Source organism: Xyrauchen texanus, chromosome 9, assembly GCF_025860055.1.
Source record: "Xyrauchen texanus isolate HMW12.3.18 chromosome 9, RBS_HiC_50CHRs, whole genome shotgun sequence".
NCBI classification, from domain to species: Eukaryota; Metazoa; Chordata; class Actinopteri; order Cypriniformes; family Catostomidae; genus Xyrauchen; species Xyrauchen texanus.
Genome location: NC_068284.1, coordinates 45,885,918 through 45,904,881, shown reverse-complemented (window position 1 = coordinate 45,904,881; position 18,964 = coordinate 45,885,918). Strand labels below are relative to the sequence as shown.

The following is an 18,964-nucleotide window of genomic DNA, read 5'->3' as shown; positions in this document are numbered from 1 at the left end:
TTGCAGAGTTTACACAGTGCTCACTGATGTGTTTTCCCACGTCGTCTTAAAAGTGAAACGATCTCAGTACATCCAGTGGTCAAATGCTGATTTAGACCGCCCCATTCTCACTTGGCTAATGAGGAGTATCAGGTAACTCCAAGAGTTACCGATCGTATATCAAATGTAGGCTGATTAAAAATTCGACAACCTCCCACTCTGGCTTCGCTTGCGGAATTTGACCGTGCAAAGGTAAATATGAACGCGCCTTTCAATGTGGACAAGTGTCTTGCGCATGCCTGTTTAGAATAAGATCATTTGTTTTATTGTATTTTTTTTATTTATTTATTTTTAAAGGTGAGTTTTTTCGTCGTAATCAGTGTAGTGGTGCGCATGCAAACATGCTAAATGTTACACTTTTAAAAAAACAAAGGACAATAAGGAGACATGTTTATTGCTGGGTTTATAATAAATAAAACATGTTTATCATCATCTATCTTCATCATTATTATAACCAATACAGAGGAGACAAAAAACACAATGTGCTGATCTGATTGAACCCATATAGACAAAAAATCATGTTGAGTTTCAAATGTGACGGTCTAACATGTTTTAGCTTTAGATTCCTCTAAATGTATTTCCCCAGTTTCCTTTGATTTAATTCATCTGTACTGAATTGCACAGTTTGAAAGGACCATTAGTAGTAGACAGTGATATATTGACTTTTGAATTGTTCAACACTTGGAATAAACTACTGTACATAATGGACAAGTACATATTATATTACAAGCTCTATAAATAATTGAACTATACTTTGACTCACAGACTGTTCACAATGTGATACTGTATACACGACTATACCTTTTCCTTACCTAATTAAAAAAAACAATACCACATGTATCGTTATTAAATAACATGACACCAAAAATATACATCAAAAACCACCAGCCTTTGTGTACCACTTTTAAGGAATACACTGATCAGCCACAACATTAAAACCACCTGTCTAATATTGTGTAGGTCGCCCTCGTGCCACCAAAATAGCGCCAACCCGCACCTCACAATAGCATTCTGAGATGATATTCTTCTCACCATAATTGTACAGAGTGGTTATCTGAGTTACCATAGACTTTAATAGATCAAACCAGTCTGACCATTCTCCATTGACCTCTCTCATCAATAATGCATTTCCGTCCACAGAACTGCCGCTCACTGGATGTTTTTTGTTTTTGGCGCCATTTGGTAAATTCTAGAGACTGTTGTGTGTGAAAATCCCAGAAATAATCAAACCAGCCCGTCTGACACCAACAATCATGCCATGCGATTATCTAATCAGCCAATCTTGTGGCAGCAGTCCATATAATCATGCAGATGTGGGTCAGGATCTTCAGTTAATGTTCACATCAACCATAAGAATGGGGAACATTTTGATCTCACTGATTTGGACTGTGGCATGATTGTTGGTGCCATCCAGTGAGCGGCAGTTCTGCGGATGGAAATGCATTATTGATAAGAGAGGTCAACAGAGAATGGCCAGACGGTTTGATCTATTAAAGTCTACGGTAACTCAGATAACCACTCTGTACACTTATGTTGAGAAGAATATCATCTCTGAATGCTGCTCTGAGATGCGGGTTGGCGCTGTTTTGGCGGCATGAGGGCGACCTACACAATATTAGACAGGTGGTTTTAATGTTGTGGCTGATCGGTGTATTCCGGGTTCAAAGTTACGCTCAATTAAGAGTATTTGTGGCATAATATCGATTACCACAACAACAAAAAATTATGAAAAGTAAATTAAGCCAATCCGTAAACTTTAAAATACTCACTGTTTCAAAGGTATAGCCACAAGATGTAAACATTATACATGTTAACATGATTTTGTCATGATGATGTAAACCCTGCATTCTGGTAAATGGCACCATGCTGGTATTTCCCTGATATTTCCATACTAAAATCATGTTAACACATATAATGTTTACATCTTGTGGCTATACTTTTGAAACAGTGAGTATTTTAACATTTACGGATTAACCCCATTCACTTCCATTGTAAGTACCTCACTATAACAACGAATTTAGCTTTTTTTTTAATAAATGAGCTATGAGTCAAAATCATTTTTGTGGTAATGATCATTATGCAACAAATGCTGTCGACTGAGCTTAACTTGTATTGAACCTCGACCATTTATTTAAGTGTTACATGGAAGTCAATGGGCCTTGATAAAGTCAACATGAAATAGCGTTCGCAACCCATTTACTTTAGTTATGTGGCGTATTTCCACATTTGAGTGTAACAGGATATTCAATGAGACAAAAATGTACGCCGGGAGCTTTATTTTATTAGTAGTGAATTAATTGGATTGTGACAAGTGGGCGTTTCATACCAGAATAGAACCAGAAGTTTGTAGTGGAGGGGTTGTAAAATAAGAGGGATGTGAATTAAAAAAAGGAAAGACATTTCAGAGGCGGGACTAACGTGAACTAATGAATCATGCAAAATAAGACCAAAAATGTGTATTAAAATGTAAATACGGTCAATTTCATGTTGACCTTAAAGCTTTACTGTGCATTACAAGTGTAAACACACAGAAAACTCCCAAGGCCGAGTCACACAGGAAGAGAATTCTTTAAAACCAGGACAGACTCCACTTTTCACAAAAGGAGGAAACACTGATATACTCATTAACACACACACACACACACACTCAAGGAGGCGAGTCATTCTGTCTGCTAACACAAACCTCCTTCATAATCATCGCCTTCTTCAGCTGGTGGCGGCGCTCCACTGCCCCCTTGTGGAGCAACGGTAGATTTCTTCTTCTTACCGCCTCCCCCGCCTGGCACCTTCAGAGAGATGGCCAACTTGGCATACTGTACAAACAGAGTGGAAAGGGAAATATTATCACCACTACAGGTAGTTTATTCACTCCCAAATGTGTCACAGACTTTTACAGAAACATATGGGTCATTTTATGATACATACAAGGTCTGAGTAATTCCACAATTCATGAATAAAGAAATAAAATAAGTACAAATACTTAAAAGTGTCAAATATTGGGGGACTTGGAAAGCTTAGCGAGTATTGACGCTGACTATCACCCCTGGAGTCACGAGTTTGAATCCAGGGCGTGCTGAGTGACTCCAGCCAGGTCTCCTAAGCAACTCAATTGGCCCAGTTGCTAGTGAGGGTGGAGTCACATGGGGTAACCTCCTCGTGGTCACGATTAGTGGTTCTCCCTCTCAATGGGGCACTTGGTGGTAAGTTGTGGTGGATAGCGGAGAGTAGCATGAGCCTCCACATGCTGTGAGATGCGCGGATTGACGGTCTCAGAATTGGAGGCAACTGAGACTTGTCCTCCGCCTCCCGGATTGAGGCGAGTAACCGCGCCACCATAAGGGCCTAGTAAGTAGTGGGAATTGGGATTTCAAAATTGGGAGAAAGGGGGATAAAAATCCTAAAAAGTGTCAAATATTTAATATACAAGTGTAAATATGAGCTACTTTATAAATTTTATTTATAATATTGATATATGCTATTTGGGCTTCAGTGTCTTGCCCAAGGACACTTCAGCATGTGGAGTCATGTGGGCCAGGAATCAAACCGCCAACCCTGTGATTAGTAGCCGACCCACTCTACCACCTGAGCCACAGCTGCCTGGTTGGATATATTGGCTAAATATAAATAGCCTAAGCTGTGAATTGCATATAATTATTGCTCAATGGGGCAGTTTTAACTGTTTATGAGATTGATAGCCTGAGGGATTAAAACTGTTCCTGTGCCTGACAGTTCTGGTGCTCATTAGAGCCGTCCAGAAGGCAACTGTTCAAAAAGAGCAGCGGCTCAACTCCGAGCTCCTCAAGGATAACTGAGCTCTTCACCCTGTCTCTAAGGGTGAAGCCCGCCACCCTTCTGAGGAAACCCATTTCGGCCGCTTGTACTCGCAACCAAGTTCTTTCGGTCATGACCCAGCCTTCATGACCATAGGTGAGGGTAGCAACGGAAATTGACCGGTAGATCGAGAGCTTTGCCTTCCGGCTCAGCTCTCTTTTCGTGACAACTGTGCGATAGAGCGAGTGCAATACCGCCCCCGCTGCCCCGATTCTCCGGTCAACCTCCCGCTCCATTGTCCCCTCACTCGTGAGTAAGACCCCGAGGTAATTGAACTCCTTCACTTGGGGCAATACCTCCTTCCCTACCCAGAGTACGCACTCCATCAGTTTTTCTGCTGAGAACCATGGCCTCAGATTTAGAGGCCTCTAAATCTAGATATAGTTAATTATTAATTACTGGCTTATTCATGCCTAACTAGTGCATTACTGTGGACCCTTTAAATAAAGTCCCATTGGCTTCCATTGTAGGGCTTCACTGTAACCCAGATTTTTGTTTCTTTTAAGTGTAACCAAATCATCCATATGTTGTCACAAATACCGGCTTAATGACTTTCTGTGATGTGCACATTTATTATAGTTCTGTTTAGTGTGATGAATGTTGTCAAGTACTCACATCGTTGTCCATGTACTTGAGTAAAGGTGAGTTACACACGCGCACCAGATTGTCCTCATCCTGCTCATCATATGCCGCCAGTAACGTCTCCATTGAAACGCAATCCTCGCTGCCACTGAAGCCCGGGAGACTCGAGAGAGGTAACACAACAATACATGATTATGCTTGCAAATACTATGCAATCTCTTATACATATATATAGTTTCATAAGCTTGCAGAGGCTGTTTGGAGGAGTTCCCATATACAGAAACTGTAGTAGCTAACCATGGTATTTTGGTGGAAATTATAGTTACCTTGGTAAATCTACAGTATGTAAGGAACCGTATTTGCATGGTGCATCAAGAGTAAAAAAGCTATCATGTGACTTCAGAAGACTTGGAATATAGTCAGAGTCATATTGACTTTTATGGCACTTTTTTTTGTCATTTTTGTAACTTAACAGCCTCATTATTTGGAAAAAAAGCAGCCTGGACATTCATTTTGTGTTCCACAAAATAAAGAAAGTCATCCCGGTTTGGAATGACATGAGGGTGAGTAAAGGACCTTCCTTAAGATAACTATCCCTCAAATTAGATAAATAAATATGTTATTTATTTGAATTCATTGGAAGAGTTTTGCAAAGTAACACAGTTTCGCATTCATACCTGTAACTTTCTCTCACACACTTGTCTGCAGCCACAAAGTCACCTCTGTGGAGATGAACAAGCACCTGTGCGATAGTTTTCTGCAGATAATAACAATATACATCCAGTGAATTAAACCATCTGTTGAAATTACTGGAACATTATTAAAAACTAAAATGTCTTTTTGGATTAAATTGTATTGTCAGTGGCTAGAGCGCAACAGTACCCGAACATGTTTTGAAAATCAGGCACAAAATCTGATCAGTTTCTCTTGGTTTACTATTTATAGGTATGTCTTTGAGTAAAATGAACATTTTTGTTTTATTCTATGAAGTACTGACAATATTTCTACCAAATTACAAATACAAATATTGTCATTTAGAGCATTTATTTGCAGAAAATGACAACTGGTCAAAAAACAAAAAAGATGCCGTGTTTTCAGACCTCAAATAATGCAAAGAAAACATGTTCATATTCATGTTTAAACAACACAATACTGATGTTTTAATTTAGGAATAGTTCAGAAATCAATATTTGTTGGAATAAACTGATTTTCAAATCACAGATTTCATGCGTCTTGGCATGCTCTCTGCCAGTCTTTCATATTGCTGTTGGGTGATTTTATGCCACAAGCTGCTCGGCTTTGTTTGATGGCTTGTGACTGTCCATCTTCCTCTTGATCACATTCCAGAGGTTTTCAATGGGGTTCAAATCTGGAGATTGGGCTGGCCATGACAGGGTCTTGATCCGGTGGTAATCCATCCACACCTTGATTGACCTGATGTGTGGCATGGAGCATTGTTCTGCTGGAAAAACCAATCCTCAGAGTTGGGGAACATTGTCAGAGTGGAAGGATGCAAGTTTTCTTCCAGGATAACCTTGTACGTGACTTGATTCATGCGTCCTTCACAAAGACGAATCTGCCCGATTCCAGCCTTGCTGAAACACCCCCAGATCATCACCGATCCTCCAAATGGTCGACTAATGGTTACACCTGGAGAGGCTTTCAAGCCACAGTGTCTCACACCCACTGTGAAATTTGGTGGAGGATCGGTGATTGTACTAAAGTTAAAATACATTATTACTGTAAAATATTGTCTCCAAATATATTTATTTTACATTTACACATTAGTTCTTACTTAAAACCGATCTGCGCAAAAAACGTTTATGCTTAAAACGTTCAAGTCGCCGTATACATAAGTCAGGCATATGTGGTATTGTTTGAAAGCTTAGAATCTCAACTTTTCACAAACGTCTCAATTATGCACTGATAACTGCTGCTGTAAGCCCCAAATAGGTAAACACTTTACATCTGCTTTTAGCTTAGGAAGTTCAAAAAAACTTGCCTTGTGTGTGAGCTTGCTTTTGTGAATAATCAAATGTTATATCTTAGATGTCATGCATGCTAAACAAATCATCAGAAGTATATGTTATTGACTATTAATGATAAAATCTCAGCTTTCTAATGACACCTAGATTGAGCTTCTAGCCCACTCAGAGGCCGAGATATTCAATGAAAAATATGTGGGTGGTGCATGAACTGAAAATTAGACTGAATGTCTATGGACGAACATCTGCAATGGCTAAAATGCATTATAGCACCACCTACATTTCAAATCAGCATTTTTTGATGGAAGGTGATAGAGGAAAACAAAACATTTCTAGTCATTCCTGCCATCTATTGGAATAAAATAAGACTATTTGGAGGGAGATGGGGTGAACAGAACCAAAATAACATGCTTACAAAGTTAGGACAAGAACAACAACAAAAATGATTTTGGTGAAAAATAACTTTCTGTTTAGAACAAAATTATAAACACATACAATATAATTTATGAATAATTTAGTATTTTTATTTGAGGGGTTCTCTGAAAAATTAGACCAATGTTTTGCAATTATTCCACTATATGTGTAAATGTTGAGTTTTTAAATTTGAGTGTGAGAAATTGCTGGCGGCAGCCCAAAACTGCTTCAGAGTGTCTCATGATTTCCAACCAGTCTTAAAACATTAATAATGTCAAATTCGTAATGTCAAACTTTTTTTCCACCTACATTTTTACACTTTTATTTTGTTCATTTTCTGAATACCCCTTTGTGACCCGCTGGGTTTGAAAACCCCCGGCTTACAGCACCTTTATTCTCTATCTGTGACATAAAATACTGTTGAATGTGTAAATATGTACCTTAAAGCAGGTGGGGTAGTTCTCAATTTCCTTATACATGTTCTTCTCTTTCTGAAGGGAAACAGCTGCTTCATCCAACCTGTGGACAATAACAAACAATGTAAACAACTCATACTGTAAATGTAAGGTCAACAGGTATCAAATGAAAACATCAGATTCATGGGCTTAGAGATGAGATTCCACCATGAGGCCCAAAATAATTGTGAATGAACGCAACATTTTTTAGTAAACTGTTTCTTAAATTTGGCCTATCCATCACAGAAAGCTATCGTATGGCTTCAGAAGACTTGGAATATAGTGCACAAGTCATGTGAACAAGTTTTATTGTACTTTTATCATGCTGTTTTATTCTTTATGGACCTTGACAGCTACTGGTCACCATTCACTCTTGCTGTGAACATTCTGAACCTCCGTAAAGAATATGGAAGTATAATAATGACAAAAGTCTTTGAAACAAAAACAGTGGTTGCATTTGTGGGGAATTAAATTTAATCCGGTTTTATTTTTTTTATTTTTTTAAACATTTCACACAAAATTTAATTGTAATAAATATTCACCATCCAAAGTTTAGTTCCAACATTTTTTGTATTTATTCATCTTTATTATTTGTCAGGTAATATTCAGTCCATTATATTTCACTTTGCAAAACCGCCTTTAAAATTTAAGCGGTTTTATATATATATATATATATATATATATATATATATATATACAGAATACATTGTCTGGCCATAAATAAAGTATTCTTAAATATTGCGTTGGACCACCTTTAGCTTTGATTACATTGACATTGCATAAGGTTGTCGAAACACAGAATTTATTTACATCCAGAGTTGCATTCATGTTCGGCCGAGTTCTTGTATTGACGACGGGAGAGTCGAACCACTCCGTAAAGTCTTCTACAGCACATCCCAAAGACTTCCAATGGGGTAAAAGTCAGGACGTGGCCATGCTGCATGTTTGTTTATGTTTGTTTTAAGTTTACCATTAAACTTTATGTTTACTGTTCAGCCAGTTCCCGTCTCCTCCTTGCCAATCCTTTATGTGTTACAAACATCTTTTCAACGTTCACGGGATATGTCTTCCGACACGGTTGTTTAAGAATGAGAAGCTGCACACTGCATCTGTTAGGGTTAAAAGAATTGTTGCCAGCTGAAACATATTAATCACTGCAATATTGATCCAATCATAGGCTCTTTTTTTAATCCCCTTTTCTGCCCAATTCCAACTACTTAGTAGGTCCCCATTGAGAGCGAGAACCACTAATTGTGATCCCGAGGAAGTTACCCCATGTGACTCTACTCTCCCTCGCCTGAGTGAGGAGTTTGGTGTCCGCCCGGAGTCATTACACTGATTCACACGCCACAAACAGACACACTACAGCGCCAGAGCCCTTCTACCAAGAGATCCTACAGGCTTTGTTTGGAAAATGTTAATAAAGCATTATATTGTTACTTATTGTTTTGTTTCCTTTCCTAAGATGGAAATAAATACATTTTGACAAGAAAATTAATATTTATAGTGTCGAATTTCAGGACTACAGGACAAATCTGTGATTAATCGCGATTTAAAAAATTATGCGATTATTCGCAATTATAATTTTTACTCGACTGACAGCACCTGGGTGGATGGATGGGTGGGTGGATGGATGGGTGGGTGGATGAATGAATGGATGGATGAATGAATGAATGGGTGGGTGGGTGGATGGATGGATGGATGGGTGGATGGATGGATGAATGGATGGTTGGGTGGGTGGATGGGTGAATGGATGGATGGATGGATGGATGGTTGGGTGGGTGGATGGATGGTTGGGTGGGTGGGTTTGTGGGTGGATGAATGAATGGATGGGTGGGTGGATGGATGGGTGGTGGATGGATGGATGGGTGGTGGATGAATGAATGGATGGATGGGTGGATGGATGGATGGGTGGGTGGATGAATGGATGGATGGGTGGGTGGGTGGGTGGGTGGATGGATGGATGGATGGGTGGGTATATGGATGGATGGATGGATGGGTGGGTGGATGAATGAATGGATGGGTGGGTGGATGGATGGATGGATGGATGGATGGATGGGATGGATGGATGGATGGATGGATGGGTGGGTGGGTGGATGGATGGATGAATGTATGAATGGATGGGTGGGTGGATGGATGAATGAATGAAAGGATGGATGGATGGGTGGATGGGTGGGTGGGTGGATGGATGGATGGATGGGTGGATGGATGGGTGGATGGATGAATGAATGGATGGATGGATGGATGGATGGATGGATGGATGGATGGATGGATGAATGGATGGATGGATGGGTGGATGGGTGGATGGATAGATGGGTGGATGGATGGGTGGATGGAACAAAATACACTTTTCGACTGTCTATCCTGTTATACCCAATATTAGAATGTTAACGGTCAAAAGCTTGTACTATAAATGATTGCAGGTGTGTTGCTTAAAAGGTATTTAGCACAGATGAAGGGGTGAACCCAAAAAAGTTTTTCTACTGCACTTGGCACTTTTTGCAAATTTTTTGATCTGTTGGGGCCTCTGTATAAATACACTGATGTGAGGTTTTTCCTAGTTTGAGTGCAGGCTCATCATTGATTCCCTTTTGCATTATTTTTGAGTCTATGCACCTGAACAATTGGATATTTCTTGGACTGGTGTTTGCCACAGCGTGGTTTGTTACATCGCAGCTTCAATATAAAACTATACGAAACTGCCTCATCCAAACATGCAAGCACGGTTCACGTAATGCGTCTACTTCAGTGTTTTAAAAACATTTGCATTAATATCCTTCCATTTAAAACGTCAAATGGGTTTGGAACAACATGAGGTTAAATAAATGACAAAATTTGTATTAGAACTATTCCTTTAATTCATATTGCTTTAATCCTCACCTGCGCAGTCTCACCAGCAGCCTGGAGGATTTACCCAGAAGTTCTGCCGCCTGTCTGAGACGATCTTCATTCTGCACTCACCAAAGACCATTTCAAATGAGATGTTAGCGAATATTCAGGACACATCTATAGCATTTAAAACTTGAATCATTTATAGCATTATTTCATATTACCGACTAATAAAGAGATAAACTGACAATAACGTGCTTTGTGAATTCTGTTTTGCGTTTTCTCACCTCAAACACAGATGCTGCTTTCTGGTACATGTCCACAGCTTTCTCTAGATCAATCGGCTCAATCAGTCTGTAGAAGTGGATGTTACTTGTTAACACTGGTAATGGTAAGAGAACCGTCATACACAGGGCTGGACTGGGAAGAGAAATCGGCCCAGGATTTTACATGGCAACTGGCCCAAAACTTGCTGGGGGGGTGATCCAAAAGTTGTTGAGCTGGGGGAGGGGGAGGGGGGATGTTCGCTCTCCTTTATTGCATATCGCGGTGCCGTTTTGTGGTCCATTCTGCATAACGCGCCGGCTCATTTTAGCTTATCGGGGCCCATTCGGCACGTTTCGAAGCCGACCCACCGGCCCGCTCGGTTCACCCGATGGCCAGTCCGCCCCTGACTGGCCCCAAAGTGCATCAGCCCACCGGGAAAATGCCCGGAATGCCAGATTATCAGTCCAGCCCTGGTCATACACCTATTGTATTCACACACTTCAAGGTATGTAAAGAACAAAACTGAAGTATCCATGCGGGCAGTTTTGCTTCTACAAAAAAATTATAAGAATTATAATAACAGGTTCATTTTAAAGGTTCCTGTGGTGTGTCAAATACATTTTTAAAAGTACAAATATCCAATTTAATCCTTAAGCTTAAACATTCCTGTTTCAAATAGTTTTAGATGGAATATAGCATGTCACGCACCTTTCCAAACTTTTTCATTTGAACTACCTGATCTGATCCGTAAACTACCAAAGCCTCTGTTCAAGATTAAAACAATACAAAATAGTCAAAACAACCTATCATGTCAGTGGTCCGTACACTTACTTCCCAGCCCTGTCCAAAGCCATTCCAGCAGTTCCAGAGGTCCCGTTCTCCATATACATGATGCTGGCCTTCTCTATTAACTGAATGGCTTCAGGCATTTTCTTCATATCCTGTGAGTGTACATGACAGTCATTCACTTACTGTTTCAGTGTAAAGTCTTAAAGATTGAGTATTCTGTATTTAACACACCTTTAACATCATGCCTGCTTGTTCGTACGCCCTGAGAAGAATAAAGACATGGTTATTATGAGTGAAAACACGGTGAGAGAATAATATACGGTATGTCAGATGAAATGTGTGATTTCACATAAATCTGATTTAAACAGCTCTATACCACTTTACTAATTATCTAATCTATTATTAATTAGTAAACTATAGACAGTGAGTATCCAAGCTAACGATGGATAATTCGTTAATTATAGAGTAGATGCATGTAGATATAGTACAGAATGTTAACTAAGGACAATTATTAAATTATAAACAGCTGTAGTTTAGAAAGTTAACTACAGGTTATTAATAAATTATAGATAGAGTGACAAAAAAAGTATGTGAACCCTTTGGGATTAGCTGGTTTTCTGCATTAATTGGTCATAAAATGTGATCTCATCTTCATCAAAGTCACAAATATAGACAAACAAACAACAACATGCTTAAGCTAACAACACACAGACAATATTGTATGTCTTTATTGAACACATCTGATTAAACGTTAAAGTGCTGTGGTAAAAGTAAGTGAACCCTTGGATTTAACAACTGGCAAATCCTGCTTTGGCAGCAATAACCTCAATCAAGCATTTCTGGTAGCTGCGGATTAGACCTGCACAACGTTCAGAAGGATTTCTGGACCGTTCTTCCTTACAGAGCTGCTTCAGATCAGCCATATTCTCAGGATGTCCGGTGTGAACGGCTCTCTTGAGGTCATTCTACAGCATCTCTATTGGGTTAAGGTCTGAGTGACTGGGACACTCCAAAAGGTGGATATTCTTTTTGGAAGCCAAAAGTCTGTAGTGGTTTTTTTCAAAAGTCTGTAGTGGTTTTTTCTTTGATGTTTAGGGTCATTGTCCTGCTGCATCACCCAACTTCTGCCGGCACATAGCTACCCTAACATCATCCAGTAGGATATTTTGAGAAACTTGGGAATCCATTTCTCCCTCGATGATGGCAAGCGGTCCAGGCCCCGAAGAAGCAAAACAACCCCAAATCATGTTGCTCCCTCTACCTGTTGGTATGAGGTGTCCTTTTTACCATGCGTAGTGCTTAAAATGCTTCCCAAACAATTCAACCTTAGTTTAATCAGTCCACAAAACAGTTTCCTAGTAGTGTTGTGGAGTGTCAAGGTGGTCTTTGGCAAATTCAGGTGCACAGCAATGTTTTTGTTGGAAAGCAGCGGCTTCTTCTGTAGTGTCCTGCCATGGACATCACACCTGTTTAATGTGTTCCATATAGTAGACTCATGAAAAGAGATGCTAACCAGTTCCAATGATTCCTTAAAATCTTTAATTTTCACCCTAGGGTTCTTATTTACCTCATTGAGCATCCTGAGGTGTGCCCTTTAAGTCATCTTGGCTGGACGGCCACTTCTAGTGAGAGTACCTATAGTACTAAATCGTCTCCATTTATAGACAGTTTGTCTAACTGTGGACAGATGAATATCTAAACTCTTCCAGTTAACTTTGTGACCCTTTCCAGCTTTATGCAAAGCAACAATTCTTGATCGAAGGTCTTCTGAAATCTCTTTATTCGAGGTATGTCAGCAGATGCTTCTTGTGAATAACAAACTGAAAATGCTTGAGTGCTTTTTATAAGACAAAGTAGCTTTAACCCACACCTCCAATCTTTTTTTATTAACTGGATGCCAGGTTTGCCAACTCTTAATCTCTAATTAGCTTTTTTTAACATCATTAGCCTAGGGGTTCACATACTTTTTCCAACCTACACACTGTGAATGTTTGAATGATTTATTCAATATGTGCCAGAACAATATAATAATTTGTGTTTTATTCGTTAAAACAGATTGCGTTTGTTCATTATTGTAACCAAATTGCAAGACAAATGTATATATAAATGCAGGTAATTCCAAAGGGTTCACATATTTTTTCTTGCCACTGTAGCTATAGTTCAGAAAGTGAACTATTGATAATTACGAAATAATTGATAGTTATTAGAGATTAGATAATTTCCTATGGATAATTAGTAAATTATAGATGGATGGTGTATTATAGTGTATAATAGAGTGCTATCTATAGATCGTTCATAGGTAATAGTTAATAGTTACTTACTTTGCTGCATGGAAGAGTCTGTGATATTTAGTTAAGTGAATAAAAGTATTTAATGTGAGAGAATTAAACCATCTTAAACAAATACTACTCAGTCTAAATCTAATTCTACTTAGAAAATAATGTAACCTAATATTCCATCAGAATATACATTATGGTATATCATAATTCTGTATATGTCGTATTTTCATAATGCGTAACTAACATATAAAGTTAAATCAACAGATGAAATAAAAACATTGTCATAAGACTGAAGTGCCCAAATGTTGCTCTAGCTTGCTGGCGTAACAATGTAATTATGATTATTTCTGAGTCTGTCCTTTAAAAGTAACTGGAACTACAGAATCGTGTGCTGCTGTGATAAAGAAGGATACGCTTTATTTTCTGTGTGATATTCGGCCTCCTTCAGATACGCGTCCTTCGCTTGCTCAAATTGCTTCACATTTTTGAAAGCCACAGCTAACAGAACAGAAAACAGACATTATGTAAATATAAGTAGGCTAAATGTAATATCTCAGGTCAATCAAATATCACAATTTCCTTTATATAAACGGCATCGATGTTGTCAGTGTAAGATCTCTAACAGTTTATAAGAAAGCTTTATCACCTGCTTTTGCCATCTCTGAAGCGGCTTCGTCATAGTCTGGCTTCCATTTAGTCATGCTGGTCTTTAAACTGTGTGAGATAAAACACAATGACATCAGACCCTCCCTCCAAGAACCATTCCCAGACCCTCCCTCCAAGAACCATTCCCAGACCAGAGCCTCCAAGAACCATTCCCAGACCCTCCCTCCAAGAACCATTCCCAGACCAGAGCCATTCCCAGACCAGAGCCTCCAAGAACCATTCCCAGACCCTCCCTCCAAGAACCATTCCCAGGCCAATACCAAACCCCCCATCATCCACATTCAGACATGTTGCTCCAAGAACCAATATGTCTCATTTAATTGTACATGTATTGCAGGAAAAAGGTTTTACCCTTTATTTAGAAGGTTTCTATTTAATAATAATAATAAAAATAATAATAACAAATCCAAGTAAATTACAAACAGTTAACACAATGACATCAGACCCTCCCTCCAAGAACCATTCCCAGTCCCTCCCTCCAAGAACCATTCCCAGACCAGAGCCTTCAAGAACCATTCCCAGTCCCTCCCTCCAAGAACCATTCCCAGACCAGAGCCTTCAAGAACCATTACCAGTCCCTCCCTCCAAGAACCATTCCCAGACCAGAGCCTCCAAGAACCATTCCCAGTCCCTCCCTCCAAGAACCATTCCCAGACCAGAGCCTCCTAGAACCATTCCCAGACCCTCCCTCCAAGAACCATTCCCAGACTCTCCCTCCAAGAACCATTCCCAGACCCTCCCTCCAAGAACCATTCCCAGACCCTCCCTCCAAGAACCATTCCCAGACCAGAGCCTCCAAGAACCATTCCCAGACCAGAGCCTCCAAGAACCATTCCCAGACCCTCCCTCCAAGAACCATTCCCAGACCAATACCAAACCCCCCATCATCCACATTCAGACATGTTGCTCCAAGAACCAATATGTCTAATTTAATTGTACATGTATTGCAGGAAAAAGGTTTTACCCCTTATTTAGAAGGTTTCTATTTAATAATAATAATAAAAATAATTATAATAAATCCAAGTAAATTACAAACAGTTAACACAATGACATCAGACCCTCCCTCCAAGAACCATTCCCAGTCCCTCCCTCCAAGAACCATTCCCAGACCAGAGCCTCCAAGAACCATTCCAAGACCCTCCCTCCAAGAACCATTCACAGACCAATACCAAACCCCCCATCATCCACAATCAGACATGTTGCTCCAGTCCAAGAACCAATATGTCTAATTTAATTGTACATGTATTGCAGGAAAAAGGTTTTACCCCTTAGTTAGAAGGTTTCTATTTAATAATAATAATAATAATAATAATAATAATAATAAATCCACGTAAATTACAAACAGTTCATTGGAAAACATCCATTTAAACAAAAATAAATATTTAAAATGTTAATGACAACTTGCCCCAACCTGACATTGCCAGTTGACAATGTTCGGCTTTAGTGTATTCACTTGTTTAACCTACTGCTATTACAAAAACAATATATTAAAATTTATTTTGGGGGATAAAATTCACTTGTTTTTTTCTTTTCTTCGATGACATACAAAAGAGATTTGTGCAACTGGACTCTGAGACATTGTGACAATTAGCCCTGGTCTGATATGATGGGTTCAAGAAAATGTTATTCATTGTAGGAATGACCCACATTATCATATTCCCACTGGCTAGAGTTTGAGATGCCTTAATATCAACATCAGCACCACAGCAGCTGTCGTCAAGGTAACCTCCAGCACGATTACGCAATCACGGTCGCTGGATAACGCTATATTAATGATGGTGCAACACAACACACTTCTGCATCCTTCATCTTCTCACATAATTATCTAGATAACACCATTAAATCAAGTGTGTTCAAATAAACGAGCTCCGTCACCTGGCATTCATATAGACAGATTAATAGAAAACAACACTGAAGCCACAAGGCCAGCCAGCAGGAGGCTACAGGTAACTCCCGTGTTTGTGTGTATCAGTGAAATGAATGAGAATACATCTGTTCTATTATAATTTTATGCTCTTGTCTCACCATTTCTCCGCTTTGGCGATGTGCTCGTGCGCCTCGTTGATCTTTTGTGCGGCCATGGCGCTCGTTCAGCGGATGAAGAGGACACCAACTCGCTATTCGGATTGAGGAGGATGATGATTATCCTGATTTTCCATAAGACCTCATCACGTCACGGTGTTTTTCTACGGGAGCCGAGAGGGAAGCTGAAGTACCAACTCACACATCTGCGATTCTCTCTCTCTCTCTCTCTCTCTAAACGACAACAGTACAGAGTTAAATGTAAAAGGAACATAAATAAAACAATATATATATATATAAAACATAATTTTAAATAATAAAAATATATTACAAAATTATTTGTATAAATATATTTCACTGTAAATATACTGTTTAAAGTAATATATATATATATGTGTGTGTGTATGTATGTATGTATGTATGTATGTATACAGTTCTGTGCAAACCTTTTAGGCACATACAATTTTTCACAAAAGCATTTGTCTTAAGATGGTTATTTATATCTTCAGCTTTAGTGTGTCAATAGGAAATATAAATGTTAGACTCTCCAAACATTACTTTTTGCAAATAGAAAAGATTAGAATAGAAGAACAGGGAGCACTGCAACAGACATCATGCCCCCCACTGAATATGGAGTCAGTCTGAGATTACATAAAGAGACAGAAGCAATTGAGACAGAATAAATAGAACTGTGGAGAAATCTCCAAGAAGCTTGGAACATCCGATCTGCCAACAACCATAACTCAGTTTTTACAATTCCTTACAGTTAATCGTAAAAACATTCCCTGTCTTAGGTCAGTTAGGATCACCACTTTTTTTTTTAAGAATGTTAAATAAAAGTATATATAATATTATTTCAGAATAATAATAGAGAACATTATTTATTTCAGATTTTATTGCTTTAATCACATTCCCAGTGGGTCAGAAGTTTACAGACACTTTGTATTTGGCATCATTGCCTTTAAATTGTTTAACTTGGGACAAACTTTTTGGGTAGTCTTCCACAAGCTTCTCACAATAAGTTGCTGGAATTTTGTCCCATTCCTCCAGACAGAACTGGTGTAACTGAGTCAGGTTTGTTGGCCTCCTTGCTCACACACGCTTTTTCAGTTCTGCCCACAAAGTTCCTATTGGACTGATGTCAGTAGTTTGTGATGGTCACTCCAATATCTTGACTTTGTTGTCCTTAAGCCATTTTGCCACAGCTTTGGAGGTGTGCTTGGGGTCATTGTCCATTTGTAAGACCCATTTGTGTCCAAGCTTTAACTTCATGGCTGATGACTTGAGAATTTGCTTCAATATATCCACATACATTTCCTTCCTCATGATGTCATCTATTTTGTGAAGTGCACCAGTCCCTCCTGCATCAAAGCACCCCCACAACATGATGCTGCACCCCCATGCTTCACGGTTGGGATGGCGTTCTTCGGCTTGCAAGCCGCACCCTATTTCATCCAAACATAACGATGGTCATTATGGCCAAAACGTTAAAGTTTTATTTCATCAGACCAGAGGACATTTCTCGAAAAAGTAAGATCTTTGTCCCCATGTGCACTTGTTTTACTGTGGATATAGATACTTGTCTACCTGTTTCCTCCAGCATCTTCACAAGGTCCTTTGCTGTTGTTCTGTGATTGATTTGTACTTTTCGCACCAAAATACGTTCATCTCTAGGAGAAGGTATGATGGCTACGTGGTCCCATGGTGTTTATACTTGTGTATTTTTGTTTGTACAGAATAATGTGGTACCTTCAGGCATTTGGAAATTACTCCCAAGGATGAAGCAGACTTGTGGAGTTCCAACATTTTTTGTGTTACAGATTGATGTTTACATGATGTCAAGCAAAAGGGCACTGAGTTTAAAGGTAGGCCTTCAAACACATCCACAGGTACACCTCCAGTTCAGTACACCTCCTATCAGAAGCTAATTTGCTAATTATGTAAAGGCTTGACATAATATTCTGGAATTTTCCAAGCCGCCGTAAACTTCTGACCCCTGGAATTGTGATATAGTCAATTAAAAGTGGAACAATCGGTCTGTAAACAATTGTTGGAAAAATTACTTGTGTCATGCACAAAGTAGATGTTCTAAACAACTTGCCAAAACGATAGTTTATATATATATATATATATATATATATATATATATATATATATATATATATATATATTAAATGCCCTTTACATCTACCATTAATAAATTAAAACTGATACTTTATAAATTGAATCTATAGTTTAGACATAATTTGCATAAAGTAGCTGAAATATTAGTTACAATCAGTTAAATATACAGTATACTCTTTTGTAGACTGTATACACTATAATTATACTATTACAAAATAAGGCAGTATAGTAGGCTATACTGTAGTATACAAATGTATTTTACAACTATACATAAATATATTTATTTTCTATTAATGTTAAGCTTTTCTATTACTTTCAATCTAAAAAATAAACATACACTGGTGGCCAAAAGTTTGGAAACATTTACAGATTTAGCTCTAATGGGAAGAAAAAAACAAAGTGGCATTCAACTGATCACAGTGTATAGTCAGGACATTAATAATGTGAAAAAATGACTAATAAATTTTGGGAAAAAGAAAAATCTTCTTAAACTACTTCAAAGTGTTCTCATCAAAAAATCCTCCATGTGCAGCAATGACAGCTTTGCAGATCCTTGTTATTCTAGCTGTCAGTTTGTCCAGATACTCAGGTGACCTTTCACCCCACACTTCCTGTAGCACTTGCCATAGATGTGGCTGTCTTGTCGGGCATTTCTCATGCACCTTACAGTCTATCTGATCCC

The 18,964-nt window shown here is 38.8% G+C and overlaps 1 protein-coding gene across 1 annotated transcript; it reads right to left on the bottom strand.

Moving 5' to 3' along the window:
• Positions 1 to 1,638: 1,638 nt before the first annotated feature.
• On the bottom strand, positions 1,639 to 16,353 carry napgb (N-ethylmaleimide-sensitive factor attachment protein, gamma b). The gene is made up of 12 exons (XM_052134436.1): positions 16,162 to 16,353; positions 14,117 to 14,184; positions 13,884 to 13,968; positions 13,513 to 13,530; positions 11,423 to 11,453; positions 11,234 to 11,343; positions 10,423 to 10,489; positions 10,187 to 10,257; positions 7,292 to 7,370; positions 5,130 to 5,209; positions 4,486 to 4,615; positions 1,639 to 2,852 (listed from the first exon to the last, which is right to left on the bottom strand). The coding sequence occupies exons 1-12, from the start codon at positions 16,215 to 16,217 to the stop codon at positions 2,712 to 2,714; spliced, it is 936 nt and encodes a 311-aa protein (XP_051990396.1). The 5' UTR covers positions 16,218 to 16,353; the 3' UTR covers positions 1,639 to 2,711.
• Positions 16,354 to 18,964: the final 2,611 nt, after the last annotated feature.